Source organism: Microtus ochrogaster, unplaced genomic scaffold (assembly GCF_000317375.1).
Source record: "Microtus ochrogaster isolate Prairie Vole_2 unplaced genomic scaffold, MicOch1.0 UNK62, whole genome shotgun sequence".
Classification (NCBI taxonomy): Eukaryota; Metazoa; Chordata; class Mammalia; order Rodentia; family Cricetidae; genus Microtus; species Microtus ochrogaster.
The window spans coordinates 1,903,828-1,918,887 of record NW_004949160.1 but is presented as its reverse complement, the minus strand read 5'-3'; the positions used below and the strand labels follow the sequence as shown (position 1 = coordinate 1,918,887).

Genomic DNA, 15,060 nt, shown 5'->3' with positions numbered 1-15,060 from the left:
AAAAAAAAAAAAAAAAAAAAAAAAAGACAGCAGATGCAATCACTCCCACCCCACCCACCCCAGTGTCAGCTCTTTCATGTTGCATGGCCAAGGGTCTGACAAGAACCAAACAGCCTGCCCAGAGACTGCAACATGCATACACATCCAGTTTGGTCACAAGACATCAAAGCTCTCACAAAGCCCACCGGAAACTTACACTTTATCCTGCTTCTTCACAGTCACGGCAATCTCTTTGATTTTGTTAACAGCCTGCCAAAAACACAGGGTGAGTGAGTCTCATGCTAAACACAGAAAACGGTGAAGTGGATTCAACAGTGCCAAGATCTTAAGCACATCTCCTGTGCCTATATCTGCCTAGGAAAACTTAAGGCTCTGCCATCTTGAAAACTCTTGATAGAAAGATAGGGCAGGTACAGTGTTGAAGAATCACCAGGCACCTCCAGGACTTGGCTCTGGGACTGCCAATTAACAACATGAGGACAATGCACCTGAAACAGCCTGCTAGGTTAGGCCAAACCTCTGGCTCACAAGCGGACAACTTCCAGCATAAGAGAAAGTCTTCTTATACATATATATGCAAGGCAAAATAATACATAAGCCAGTTTTTTAAACCAGTAAATCCCCTTCAAAGTATTCCTTACATATGACCTAATTTCAGGGTCAACACTGGCAACACAGCAAAGGAGAAAGTAAGACCTACAGGATTAAGTTATATCACAAGTCACTTCAAGCTATCATGAGTTACTCATAAAAAACAAAATTGTACCTTGTTTCAAAAAACAACCAACAACAACAACAACAAAGCATGCATGAAAACTGTCATGAGCCAGGTGCAGTGGAAACGCTTACAATCTTTCATGCAGATAGAGGTGTATATGCACCCAACAGGTTATATTTAGGAACATATTAACACACACACACTCACATACATACATGCAATAACAAGAGGCCATGAATCTGAAGGAGAGTAGGGACTATATGAGAGGCTTGAAAGGGGAAATGGGAAGGGGAAAATGCTAAGTAAAATATCTCAAAATTTTGAAAAAAGTAAAAGAAAAAAAAAAGATTGTATTTAATAGACACATTAAGATGTCCCTATTTTGTGTACCCTGAATAATTAAAGAGTTCTCACTTATAAAGAGCCCATGCCTACAAAACAGTCTACCAGGCTGACATCAGTTACTGAAGGGTAGAACAGAGAAATGGCTGGAAATGCCCAGGCAGGTCTACTCTGTGTCGTTCCTTACACCCAGGAAAGGCACTATCCTCACTGACATAAGTATGAACGTGCCCAGGTGATATAGCTCATACCAACTGGGTGGCCGTGCGGAAAGCTCGGATGATGATCTGCGGGTGTAAACCTTCCTCCACATAGGGCTTCACCTGCTTCAGGAACTCGGCGGCCAGCAGGGTCACTGAGGTGGTGCCATCACCAACCTAGAACAGGATGGCAAGAATACATGTTTTCTGCTATTCAGGGAATGAAGCTCTGAAAATCATTTGTTTATGCAACCTACACTTTAAATGGTGTCAAACTTTTTCCAGAAACCCATATATTTTGCAACAAAAATAGAAAAGTAAGAGTGTCCAGGGATCAGTCTTTCTCAGGTGGCTTTGAAATACCAAGTTAATTCTCCAGACAGCATCGCTCTCCAAAGGGTCCGGACACTTCACTATCAGGATACAAACTCGAATACAACTCAGCAGATACTTCACTGTCTTAGAGCTGCCACTGCTGAGATGAAACACCATGACCAAAGAAACTTGACAGTTGATCATCAAAGGAAGTTTGGATGGGAATGCAAGCAGGGCAGACCTGGAGGCAGGAGCTAAAGCAGAAGCCACATAGTCCCGAAGGAGTGATAATGGTTTGTTCCTCGTGGCAAGCTCAGCCTGCTTTCTTATAGAACCCAGGACCACCTGCTCAAGGGAAGCATCACCCATGTAGGTTGGGCTCTCCCACACCAATCACTAATTAAGAAAGTGCCTTACAGGTCTGCTTACAGCCTGATCTTACTGAGGCCCCCCCTTCTCCAGTGACTCTAGCTTGTGTCAAGTGACATAAAACTAGCCAGTGCACTTTTTATTACGTACAAAGTTAGTAAGAGATGCAGTTTCACGCTCGTATAACAACCACAGTACCAAGGAGTGATAAGCATTCCTTAAAATTTTTTTAATTTTAAATAGCTGAGTGGAGAAAGCGCACACCTTTAATCCTAGCACCTGGGAGGCACAGGCAGACAGATCTTTATAAGTTTGAGGCCAGGCTGGTCTACAGAGCTAGTTCTAGGACAGGAAGGGATACAGAGAAACTCTGTCTCAAAAAAATAAAATAATAAAATAAAATAATAAAAATTTTAATTATGTGTATGGGCATTTGAGCACGAGTACAGGTGCCCACAAAAACCAGATGTCACATTCTCTGGAGCTAGATCGGGTAGCTATAAGGCAGAAGTAAACAAAAAGCCAACTAGACTCCTAGAAGCAGTCAAGTTCAATATGCTTCAAACACTATTTGAAATAGTGGTTTCCTAGTCTGATAATCTTTCTCAGTGCTTATACACTGCTGTCTAATATTTTTTTTAATGTGTATGGGGTTTTGCCTGTATGCCTGTTTACCACCTATGTCCTAGTGTCCACAGAGGCCAGAAGAGGGTGTGAAAACCTCTGGGACTGAGTTAGATGCAGTTGTTAATCCATGAGGGCTGGTAACTGAATCTGGGTTGTCTGGAAGAACAGATTCTAAATTCTATTTTTAATGAGAGAAAAAGTAAGATCATTTACAGAAACTGGATAGCTTCTGACTGAGGATGCACTCCTTTCTTACTCACCTATATCCCCTATGCAAAATAAGGAATACTCAGTAGGAAAGGAAACACCCTGGAGAAGGGATGAAGCTGCCAGACTTCTGACAGGAATGTGGCATTATTTCCATTTACTACCAGACTATTGCATCAAATTGATGCTCACAAAGACAGACTGGTGGCTGACAGTAACATGGACACTTAAAACTGGTTGGAAAGATAAATTATGTGTACTTTTCACACACAGCAAGATGGAAACCTTAGTGTTCTAGTCTATTGTATAAACTGGTAAACAGTGATTTACAGGCCCAGTCTAAATTAGAGTACTTAGATTCAATCTTCCAAACTTAGACCTGGAGACAGTTGCTATCCACAATGGACATGCAGGATTATAGTTTTAAAGGTTATTAATCATAGATTCGGTATAGTGTCACATGCTAAATGGGAGGCAAAGGCAGGAGGATCTCTGTTCTAGTCTACATAGCCAGCTCTATGCTAGCCAAAATTACAAAGGTACCACTACCCTGTCTCAAAAAAAAGAAATTAATAATTTTTTAAATTTTTTTAAAAATTTTAACTATTTTTAGCCGGGCGGTGGTGGCGCACGCCTTTAATCCCAGCACTCGGGAGGCAGAGGCAGGTGGATCTCTGTGAGTTCGAGGCCAGCCTGGTCTACAAAAGCTAGTTCCAGGACAGGCTCCAAAGCCACAGAGAAACCCTGTCTTGAAAAACCAAAAAAAAAAAAAAAAAAAAAAAAAAAAAAAAAAAATTTTTAACTATTTTTAAGTATGAAGTACGTACACAATTACAATTTTAGACCTAAATAAAAAAAATAAAATCGTCAGTGAAAAGAGCGAGGCACTGAAAGAGACATTATGTTCCAGCCTCCACTTAAGTTTCTATGACCGACTTCCTACCTCAGCATCTTGGGATTTGGCAATATCCACTAAAGTCTTTGCTGCAGGATGGACAACATCAAGGAGTTTCAGAATTGTGGCCCCATCATTTGAAATTGTTGCTTTACCTTAAGAGAGAAAACAGTTAACAGTTAAAACCCCCTTTCATAATTCTGTTTACTAGACCTAGACTCCACACACACTTTTTCTTGGGATTGGGTCACAAGCTTTTATATATTATTGGCTCTTAATTTTCTTTTGAGTCCAGGATAACTGAACAGTCATGTTTTAAATAGCTAAGCACAATGGTGTACAAGTCATCCTGGGAGGATAAAGCACAACATCCAGTTTGAGGTTAGCCTGGGCTACACTGCTCAAAAGAGTAATCACTTAAGATATTTTGAACACAACTGACATTCTAGTATCTCACAATACAATACAACTTAAAGGGCAATTTTTTCCTTCTAAGTTAGCAACATGTTATAATGTGAGGGACCCTAGAGAACACCATTTTCTTTTTTTTTTTTTAAAGAAAAGATCTCCAGTTTTAATTATGTATATACATGTGTATATGTATGTGTGCGTGCATGCAGGTGCCCTCAGAAGCCAGAGATGGCATCAGAACTCCAAGGATTGGGATTCCAGAGGCAGACATAGGCGCTAGGAGCTGGTCACCTGGAAATACAGCAAGCTCTCCTAACAACTGAGGCATCTTTCTCTCTGGCCCCCAGTTTGTTCTTTTTATGCCTCTGAGCTCTACTTTCCGAAGGCAATAGACTCCTGAGCCCAGGTTCTCCCACAGATCCCGACAGGGTTCTTCATTCAAGGTCGTGCACACAGATTCAGAAAGATTAATTCCTTAGAAGATCCTACAAGCAATGGATTTCTGATGGCAACCATAAGTCCCAAATACCCCTAGGCACCTCTTTTCCTACATGAAGCCCCAGGGAATCATGAAGACTTACCTCGACCATCCACAATAAGCTTGTCCATGCCACGGGGACCCAGTGTGGTTCTTACAGCCTCAGCAATCACCTGGCAGGCACTGATGTTACTCACAAGCTGAGGGATGCCTTGGGAGCTATCAGTCCCCTCTTTCAATAGGATAACTGGTGTGGGCTGGAGAAGAGAGTGCAAATGACTGCTTTTAATCATCATCTGCTACTTGGGCAGAGAAAGGTGCCCCCAATTCTACCATGGCAGAGTAATCTGCACCCTTTTAAAGCACATTCCCCTGCTACAGACTAACTCCCCCAACCACATCTACCTCTAGAACCCCTGTTGATATTGAAGTCTAAATAAATTAGGCTTTCTGATGCCGACATGATCCAATATGGCCCTTTCAACTTTGACACTTTGCCCTGTGCTTTACAACTGGGTCACAGCACAAAAAGAGCAAGCCCTGCTTTGCACCCCTCCTCCCCCATAAAATACTCAACGGTTTTTGTTAAAGAAGCAGAGGGTAAGTGGTATGGAAACTCAGACACTGTCCTGGAGATGACCAGGACATCAGCTTTACCAGAGACCTCAGCTGAAGTGCAGCAAGACAAAAAGCATGTTATTTTACCTTACAAAGTAACTCACTGACTTTACCTCTCATACCCACTCTAAAATGTTCTCAAGTGACTCAGTGATTTTTGCCTTTCTCTTTAGTATTGGCCCAGTAGGGTCACTCTTCCTGCATGGGCTTTCTTTGCACCACTCTAGAAGCTATGAGAAGGTAAGAATGCAGGTAAAGCCTGGTTGGCTGTTGCATTAGTTAGTTCTTTGTTAACTAACACAAGCCAGGATCATCTGGGAAGAGAAATAGCAACTGAGAAAATGCCACCATTAGACTGGCCTCTAAATGTCTATGGGGCATTTTCTTAATTACAATTGATATAGGAGGGTCTAGGCCACTGGGAGTGGTGCTTAAGGAAGCAGGCTGAACAAGTCACAAGGAACAAGAGAGTCTGCAAAGTTCCTCCACATCCTCTGCTTCAGTGCCTTCCCTTTATGGTGGACTATAAGCTGGAAGATGAAATAAACCCTGTCCTCCCCAACGTGCTTTCATCATTGTGGTGGACTGAATGAGACGACCCATGGGCTCATGTTTGAATGCTTTGTCTCAGTGGAACTCTGGGAAAGGACTAGGAGATGTGTCACTGGCTTTGAGGTTTCAAAAGTTCACACCAAGCCCAGTGTCTCTCTCCCTACGTGCTGCCCGTACATCAGGATGTAGTTTTCAGCTACTTCTCCAATGCCTGCCTGCCTGCCGCCATACTCCTCACCATGATAATGGACTAACCCTCTGAAACTGTAAGTAAGCCCCCAATTAAATGCTTTCTTGTACAAGTTGCCTTGGCCATGGTGTCTTTTCACAGCACTGACACAGTGACTAAGACAGTCATGGTGTTTAATCACAGCAACAGAAACCTAACCAGTAGTATCTTTCCTCCCGTGTCCAGGAAGTAGCACAGACACTGGAGTAGCTGGCAAAACAGAGTTCCCTATAGCTAAACCTGAGTCTTCAGGGATAAGCGGTGAGCCAGGTCATCCTCCCAGTACTGGAAACCTCATTCTATGCAGACACTGCAGTGGGGGCTATCCTGTCGTCTCTGTCTTTCAACTCCAGTGGGTGTTAGATATGGAAATGACCTTGGTGAAAGTCTCTTCTCCCAGTTTTCTTTTTTCTTTCTTAAAGGCTAGGCTTACAGAACTAGACCATATTTTTACATGATTAATTTAATTTGAAGAAACACAGACTATTACTAAATTTCTTGTTAGGTTTTTTCATAACATTTTTTGAAGCACACTGCTTATTTGTCAAAATCCTCTGCGGTCAGCAGAGGGCAGTTACTGGTGGCAACACAGATACATATGCTACAGGGCAATGGCAAGCATAAACACCACCTGAGAGATGGTCAGAAATGTGTATAGCTACATCCAAGACCCACTGAAACAGGATCTGACCTTCAGAAAGGGCCCAAGTGGATTTACATGAACACTAAAGCTTGAAAACACTATAGTGCACATGTACAAAACCAAAAAGCCTGCAAATGAGTAGGCTGGTAAATGCTGTACATTTATCAGATCTCAGACAAGTTTAAATAAAGTATGGTTTCGGCCCGATATGACTGACAGGAACATGGAATCCATCAAGCATAGCTGTCAGCAAAAAGAAACTGCTTGGAGCTGGGGAGATGGCTCAGCAATTAAAAGCACTGGGTGTTCTACTAGAAGACTGGGTTTGATTTCCAGCATCCACAATACATGTGGTAATGACTGACGACTACCTGCAACCCCTCTAGACTTCACAGGCACCAGGCACACAAGGGATACACACACATTACTTCTAGACAATTGAAGTAAATTTAAAAAGAAAATTGTTCAAGCAAGACATTAGCAGTCCAATGAGACAGAGATGGAGATGCATGCACTAAGTACCACATAACTATATCCTAATTGGTTAGAGTTGCTGTCTTTTTTTTTTTTGTTTTTTTTTTTTTTCCGAGACAGGGTTTCTCTGTAGCTTTGGTGCCTATCCTGGAACTAGTTCTTGTAGACCAGGCTGGCCTCGAACTCCCAGAGATCCGCCTACCTCTGCCTCCTGAGTGCTGGAATTAAAGTGCCTGGTTCAAAGTAAAACAACCAGTTGTAAGCAAATACTTTCAAATGGAAGAAATAGTAAATGAAGTTGTATTGGTCTAAGAAAAGATATCAAGAGTGAAATATAGCCAGGCCATGGTGGCACATGCCTTTAATTCCAGCACTCAGGAGACTGCAGCAGGAGTATCTCTGTGAATCTGAAGCCAGCCTGGGTCTACAGAATGAGTCCCAAGATAGGTTCCAAAGTTACAAGAAACCCTGTCTCGAAAAACCAAAACCAAAACAAACAAAAAAAGAGTGGAACGTAAAAATAGATTTGAGACTGGAGAGATGGCTCAGGAGTTAAGAAGCCTCTCTATTCTCCTTGAAGACAAGAGTTTGATTACCAATACCACAACCATCTCTAACTCCAGCTCCAAGAACAAATCCAATGCCCTTTTCTGGCCTCTAGAGGTACCTTCAAGGATGTATACACATGTCCAAATGAATGGAATACCCCTCCCCCCACAAATCTAAAAATCAAACACAACCCACCAAAAGATCTGAAATACTTTAAAGGATATGCATCAGCCGGGCGATGCACACCTTTAATCCCAGCACTCAGGAGGCAGAGGCAGATGGATTTCTGCGAGTTTGAGGCCAGCCTGGTAAACAGAGTAGTTCCAGGATAGGCTCCAAAGCTACACAGAAAAACCGTCTTGAACACACACACACAGAAACAAATACGCAGCAATCCATTAAGACTGGGTATATAAGAGGAAGAGCTGAAGGACAATTAGGGATACACCCCCAAAAAATGCTTCCAAAAAAAAGGGGGGAGTGGGATTATTTTAGTTTACAAATCCAGGTTATAGTCTGCTACTTGATGGGGGGTGAGAGCGTGGTGTTGTGGAACCTGAAGCAGCTGGTCAAGAAAGAGAAAACTGAATGTTTAGCATGCTGCTCAAGTGCTGGTGCTCAACTAGCTGTCTTCTTTTAGAGTCCAGGACCCAAGCTCAAGGAATGGCGCCACTCATAGTGGGCTGGGTGTTTCCCTATCAATGAAAGCAACCCAGACAATTAATTCCCCACAGACCAACCTCGTCTAGACAATCCTTCAGAGACTTTCTTCCCAGGTGTTTCTAGGTTGTGTCACGCTGACAAAACTAATCACCACAGTGGGCTACACAGTGACTTCCAGACCAGCCTAGAGCTACAAAAGAGCCTGCTGTTAAAAACAAGTTTAAATAAGTCTTGAGGGCTTAAGAAATGGCTCAGTGGTTAAGAGCACTGGCTATTCTTCCAGAGGTCCTGAGTTCAATTCCCAGCAACCACGTGGTGGCTCACAACCATCTACAATGGGATTAAATGCCCTCTTCTGACTTGCAGGTATATGTGGACAGAGCACTCATACCTAAAAAAAATACATAAATATGTAAAATTTGGGGGGGAAAGCCTTGGGCTATAGCTAAGTAGTAGAACAATCAAATGAGGCCTTGGGTTCAATTCCCAGTACCCGAAAAAATAAAAACAAAGCCATTACCATTAGACTTGATGTTCTGTAAAACAAGACCAGTGCTATATGAAAACGTACAATTTAATGCCAAAAAGACAATAGATGTATCAAAGATCACGATTTCTGGGGACCCTTTTAACTCTCCTTTGAACAGAAGTCTTCTAGACTACTTGAGCTCAGTCGGTTGACAGCATGGTGAACTCTCATTTTAAGGGAGATACCCAGCTGGCAAATAAGTCTATTGGATAGGGTAAAAATAATCAATTCAGGTAAAACCCAAAAGTAGTAGTCTGAAGCCTTTAGACAAAAGGTTTATTTCTCTGGGGACTGGATGAGCATGGATCTCAGGGCCCTGAATGAACTATGCAAATGATGTATGTGAGGTCACATTCGCAGCCCTGACGTGTGCTTTACTGAGAAACATTAAGAGTTTTACTCCTCAGCTCTGGTCCTTGCCAACCAAATCAAGTTCAAGAAACAGTAATGCTGAAAAAAAAAACTCTGAAAAGGACAGTGTTGGGGGTTGGGGGGGGTCAGAGAACATGGGGTCCTTCTACTGAGGAGCTGCAACCAAAAGCATTTGGCAGCAGGGAGAAGGACTATCCAGGTTATCAGACTCTGGAGACTGGCAGAAGCTGCAAAAAGCAGAAGGATTGACACTGAAAACCAAAAATTAACTCGTGGAACTGATGCCAAGTACACAGGATTTTGAAATTGAACGTTGTTCATCAACAATTAGGTGTCTCACACACAAGGAAGTTAACTGCCCTTTAAGAGACTCTCCTGCCTAAGGCACTCACGTCTTTCCATCTCTGATGCTGTGCACCTCAACTGCTGCCCCTTCCCAGCACGAAGCTGGGCCTGTACATTCAGGAGACATTAAGAGTGCACCTGCTGAAGGACTGCGCGAACGAACGGATTCCAGCAGGAAGGAAGGGAACGCAAGTGACCACAGTGCCATGCTGGGCGTCACTCGGCCCAACACAGAGATCCTCACGCCACCTCTGAGCGCTCTAGCTCACGCCTTTACGTCTGCAACTCCCAGAGCGGAGATGCAGTCTGAACCCGCACTCGGTTCCGAAAACCCACGTTTTCAGGGGCTCAAGGCCCTGAATCACCGTGGGACCCGTAGACCCCCGGGCCCAGTAGAGTCGCGAGCTCCATCGGCTCCCGCCAACCGCTCCAGCTCCGGGCCGCGGCGATCCACGGACAGGGGGGCCGGAGAGGGGCCCCGACTCCCCGGAGGGCGGGCCTGGGCCCCACGGCCGCGGATGGCAGCGGATGAGCGGGGAGTCACTCACCATCATCTTGGAAGCGCTTCAGGGGCCCGCAACTCGCCTCTTCTCGGCCTCGGAACCGCCCGCCCAAGCCCACAATGCTCCGCGCCGACGTCCCCAGAAGCTTCTGGCTAGACGTAGGCCCGGGAGAGGAAGGGGACGGACCACTTCCGCCACTCTATGGTTGGCGACAGCCGAGGTAGCTGGCTAGAAGAGTCGGAGGCTCCCGCGGCCGCTCTAGGAACTGGCGTTGGCTATGGCGGGATCACCGAGTTTCGACGTGCTTTGGCTCTGGGAGGACGCAGCCGGGTCCCGCTTCGGCCCACGTCCCCGGATACCATGGAAGACAGGCGGTGAGACTGAACGGCGGTTGGAGGAAGCACCTTAGGTGAGTGTTCTCACTGCACCCACTGCACCCCCAGAGCTCTGTGGCGTCGGAGCTCTGTGCATTTCACGGGGAGCCGGGGAAGTTGAGGCGCCCTGGGTCACCGATGCGCAGCCCGCGAGCGCGGGAAACTCGCCAGAGCTACTTCTGGCTCTGCAGCGCCTCCCGCCGGCAGAGGCACCGCCCTGCGGCACCGGCGCAGCCGGGACCCCGCACCTTTCCGCGAGCCGCCCACCCTCGGCTCCGGAGTCGCGTCTATACTGAGGAGCGGGGGCGGGGCTGCGAACTGCAGTTGCTATTAAGAGTTTTGGCCAATCCGCTGCCGGCTCCACTTCTCCTGGCCAATAGGAAGTAGCCTAGGGCGCAGAGGCGGAAAGTGCGGCCACACGAACAGGCTTGGCAGCCAATCGGCCGCTGGCCTCGGTTCGGCGCTCCAACCCGCGCGGAGAGCGGGCCTGGGGGAGGCCGGGGCGGCTGTCAGGCTAAAGTCCGGCTGGCGGGCGCGGCGGGACGGCGGCGGGACGGGCCCTGGAGATGAGCCGTGGTGCCGCGGGCTGGTGCTGTCTTGTGCTCTGGCTGCCCGCGTGCGTCGCGGCCCACGGTGAGCGGCGGCGGCGGAGGGCGGGCGGGGCGGGGATCCAGTGTGTGCGCTGCTCGGGCCGGGGACCACGGGTCACCTTGGGGACCCCGGGAGTTTGGGCTGGTTAGGTTTTGAGGCCAGACGACTACAGCGGGTGGGTGCTGGTCCCTGGAGTCCGGAGTAGGCGCGGCCCGAGACTCCCCACGTCGAAGCAAGATCCTCCAGCCCTCCTCCTCCCGCGGGCCACCCAGGTGACAGCTAGAGATCAAGAATGGAGCAGCGTGAGCGTTCATACAGGCAGGAACATGCACGTGGGCTCACACGCACAGGCACCCACTTACACAACTCGCACATAAATGTACACACCTACGCGCTAAGTGAACACATGCATATACCCGAAGAGATAAGCACATCAAACGCCAGACAGGAGTGTGCTTGGGAAAAGGGTGCCGCGTGTCAATCCAGAGGGCTTCCTTGGGGGTGTATCCATCTGATGGAGTGTACCTACACACAGGACAACAAGCTGCAAGCCCCCTGAGCTCTGCCTGGGTGGTTGTGATCTGGGCCGTAGACAGGAACAGCTATAACCACAGCCTACACAGTGATAGCTTGGTTGTTGAATTGAATAACAGACCTGAGGCAAAAGCTTCCATCCATCAACATTCCCTCATCTCTCTGGGCTTAAGGAATCCAGGGACTCAAATCCCAGGAAAATATTAAACTTCGATGCTGAGAAAAGTTTCTATATCCTAGCAAAACCCTGGTTGTTCTGGCAGCTCTCCTTTTCAGGACAGCATACCTGAGCAGCTGTCCATTCATTCAGTAACCTTTGCTGAGCAGCCACTGGGTCCTAGGCACTAGGGATTCATCACTGAGTAAAGCCACAAACTCAAAATCATTGCTCTAAGAAACAGACATAGACTATTATAAATACACCGTAATTACTGAGGAAGTACTAGCTGGAAGAAAGTATGTTTTGAATGACAAGAAGATGAAAACACAGAGAAGCCAGTGCAGCTTGAACTTGGGAAAATGGCAGATCTGGAGCAGGGGTTGATCAAGCAGTGCCTTCTACACCACCGTGAGCAGCAGCACACATTTTAGTCAGTGAAGGGGACACTGAGGCTCTGGCAGTGAGTGGGTGGCAGGAGGACCTTAAGGAGGACAATGGCTCAGTATTTGGAGTACTAGTTGTTCTTCCAGAGGGCCCACTCACAGCTGCTTGTCCTTCCAGTTCTGGGGAGCCATACCCTCTTCCTGGATTCCGCAGGCACCAGGCACACAGATGGCACATGGACATACATGCAGCCAAAGCACACACATATACATAAAATAAAATGTAAATTACAGAATGAAGGCAGATGGGAACCTGAGTCAGGATTGCTTGAGCCCAGATGTTGAAAACCAATCTGGGCAACATAGCAAGACCCCTTATGAAAAAAGAGACAGGGGAGCAAGACCAGTTAAGCTCGAACAGTCAGAAGAGATGGCAGTGACTGGGCTAGGAGATGCCAATGAGACCAGAGCTAACTTAAAGATCTAGTTAGAAACCGGGGGCTTCTCTATCCACTCAGAACTCTTAGATCTTCAGAGCAGGGACGGCTGTTAACCCTAGAGCTCTGGGTCTTTGTGGCTCACTGCTGTGTTAGGAGCAGCAGCAGATACAAATCTCTTATATCCAGTCTGTCTGTCCAGTGTAGAAATCAGTTCTCAAGCTGGGCGTGGCGGTACATGCCTGTAGTCATGTTTGGGAGGCAATCAGGAGGAAGGATTCAAGGCCCACCAAGGAAACAACTAATTCAAAGGCAGCCTGGGCTGTGTGCGGCCATTTTTTAAGATTTCCAGATGGTAGTACATACCTTTAATTCAGCACTAGTAGGGGTGGGAAGCAGAAGTGATCTCTGAGTTTGAGCGAGACAGGGCTACATAGTGAGACCCTGCTTAATAAGATCTCATGCTCCCGGAGGATCTAGTCAGTTGACGCCAGGGTCTCTGGATGCAGGCCACAGTCCACCCAGTGGAAGACATAGGAAACCCAACCAGCTTGTTCCTAAAAGGTTTTGTATTTGCACTTTTCCCTTTAGGCTTACGCATCCATGACTACTTATATTTCCAAGTGCTGAGTCCTGGGGACATTCGCTATATCTTCACAGCCACGCCTGCCAAGGACTTTGGTGGTATATTTGTAAGTTGAAAGCTCAGGTTTCTGACCCTCAGCAGCCTTGCTGCCATCAGTGAGCCATGGTAACCCTCATCCCACCTTTATGCTGGGACAGAGCAGGAAGCATAATCCAGCCATGCCCTTCAGGAGCTGCTGCACACTAAACCAAGGAGAGACTCCCTTCATTGGTGGAAACTACCCAAGAAACCAAGGGCACCGGTTTTCTCTGTCAATTCCACCTGCTTCCCCCACCCCAGGTTATAACCAGCGCCCTCTCACAGAAGGGGGGGGTGCCTAGTCAGATGGATCTTGGTGAGAATGAAAGTGCCCGAGTGCCCAGCCACAGGGAGAGCACTCCATTTCCTTCCTCCACATGGTGCGAGGCGCCAGGGCCACGGATTGTTAGCTCATTCCAAAGCCATGTTTTCTCACTCTTCCCTGTCCTGATGTCTGAACATTTTTCAGCACACACGGTATGAGCAGATTCACCTTGTCCCTGCCGAACCTCCAGAGGCCTGTGGGGAACTCAGCAACGGCTTCTTCATCCAGGACCAGATTGCTCTGGTGGAAAGGGGGTAAGGAGTGGGCAGGTATGACACACAGGGAGGGCAGATTCTGATCACAGCTCATGGTACTTTGAAATGTCAATTTTTAAATAATTCATCCTTTACAGGTCTTTAAGAAATGTCTTGTCTACTTTCTGCTGTGTACTGATGACCCTCAATACAAGTTCTCTGTGGTCCTTCATCCTCCCAAAGAGAGGATGTAAGGGAGGGGCAGCTAGCCTTTCCTTTGGTCTCATCACCAACCTCTTCCAGGGGCTGCTCCTTCCTCTCCAAGACCAGGGTGGTTCAGGAGCATGGTGGGCGGGCTGTGATCATCTCGGACAATGCAGTTGACAATGACAGTTTCTACGTGGAGATGATCCAGGATAGTACTCAACGCACAGCTGACATTCCTGCCCTCTTCCTGCTCGGCCGAGATGGGTGAGGGCTCTTTGCTTTGGGCTGTCCACACTAAATTGGGTGGTGTGATTTGGTGGGGTCAAAGGCAATCACCAGTCCCCTTTCACAGGCCCTGCCTTGAATATCCCAGTCAGAGGGCAAAAAAAGTTCTCAGGTTCTGGAAACTCCCAGAGTAACAGGCAGAGGGCAGTACTGGGGTGCTGAGAAAGTGATTGCTCTTCATGCCCTCCCAGCTACATGATCCGCCGCTCTCTGGAACAGCATGGGCTGCCATGGGCCATCATCTCTATCCCAGTCAATGTCACGAGTATCCCCACTTTTGAGCTGCTGCAACCTCCCTGGACTTTCTGGTAGAAAAGCTTACCCCAGGTACCAGCCACAGGTGACTCACTGGGAAGAAAAAAACTAAGATTCTGCCGTTTGGAGTTTGGAGATAGACTCTGAGGACAAGTAGAGCCAGGGATGGGACAGGGAAGCCACACTAGTGGCTTTCCCTTCCTTAGGGCCTGCAAGAACATCTCATGCTCCAGTAAGAGCCAAGAACCAGGCCCAAGGCGTCTGGGCAGAATTTGGAACAAAAGGTGCTGAAGGCAGGCGGCCTTGTCCTCGGCTACCTGTCATACACCAGTTTTTCAGCCTCCTACAGCCAGGACTTCCTCACAGTGACTCTTGTAGCTCTTGCTGAAGTGGTTTAAGAAATAGTTATTCTGGGCCGAAGGATTCTCTACTCTTTAGCAATAAAGGTAAATAAAGCTCATCAGGTTTGTACCTGTTTCCTAAACTAAGAATCCGTGGGTGTGGAGGGACTCATGTATTTGGTCCCACATCATATTTACTGCTGCTCTTAGCAGAGCATCACAGAAGGCCACGGCTTCTCAAGCCCATTAGGATTAACAGACTGCTAGTTGT

At 47.1% G+C, this 15,060-nt stretch overlaps 2 protein-coding genes across 3 annotated transcripts in view; one reads left to right on the top strand and one right to left on the bottom strand.

Moving 5' to 3' along the window:
* The window catches only part of Cct7 (chaperonin containing TCP1 subunit 7), a 16,143-nt gene extending 5,641 nt beyond the window's left edge, over positions 1-10,502 (bottom strand). Inside the window, exons 1-5 of the mRNA XM_005369843.3 lie at positions 10,085-10,502; positions 4,666-4,819; positions 3,722-3,828; positions 1,312-1,437; positions 197-249 (exon numbers count right to left, since the gene is read on the bottom strand). Of these exons, the coding sequence (XP_005369900.1) occupies positions 197-249; positions 1,312-1,437; positions 3,722-3,828; positions 4,666-4,819; positions 10,085-10,090 (446 nt within the window). The 5' untranslated portion in view covers positions 10,091-10,502. The remainder of the gene's footprint in view (positions 1-196; positions 250-1,311; positions 1,438-3,721; positions 3,829-4,665; positions 4,820-10,084) is intronic.
* Positions 10,503-10,642: 140 nt separating this feature from the next.
* On the top strand, positions 10,643-14,904 carry Pradc1 (protease associated domain containing 1). 2 transcript variants are annotated; one of them, XR_003376614.1, is made up of 5 exons: positions 10,643-11,046; positions 13,110-13,210; positions 13,652-13,761; positions 13,860-14,172; positions 14,385-14,904. XR_003376614.1 is itself a non-coding variant. In XM_005369844.3 (5 exons), exons 1-5 carry the CDS (start codon positions 10,980-10,982, stop codon positions 14,503-14,505), a joined length of 567 nt encoding a protein of 188 aa, XP_005369901.1. In that variant the 5' UTR covers positions 10,643-10,979; the 3' UTR covers positions 14,506-14,904. The 2 variants fall into 2 exon arrangements, 1 of the variants encoding a protein (XP_005369901.1); XM_005369844.3 differs by having other exon boundaries at positions 14,005-14,172.
* The last annotated feature ends 156 nt before the right edge of the window (positions 14,905-15,060 follow it).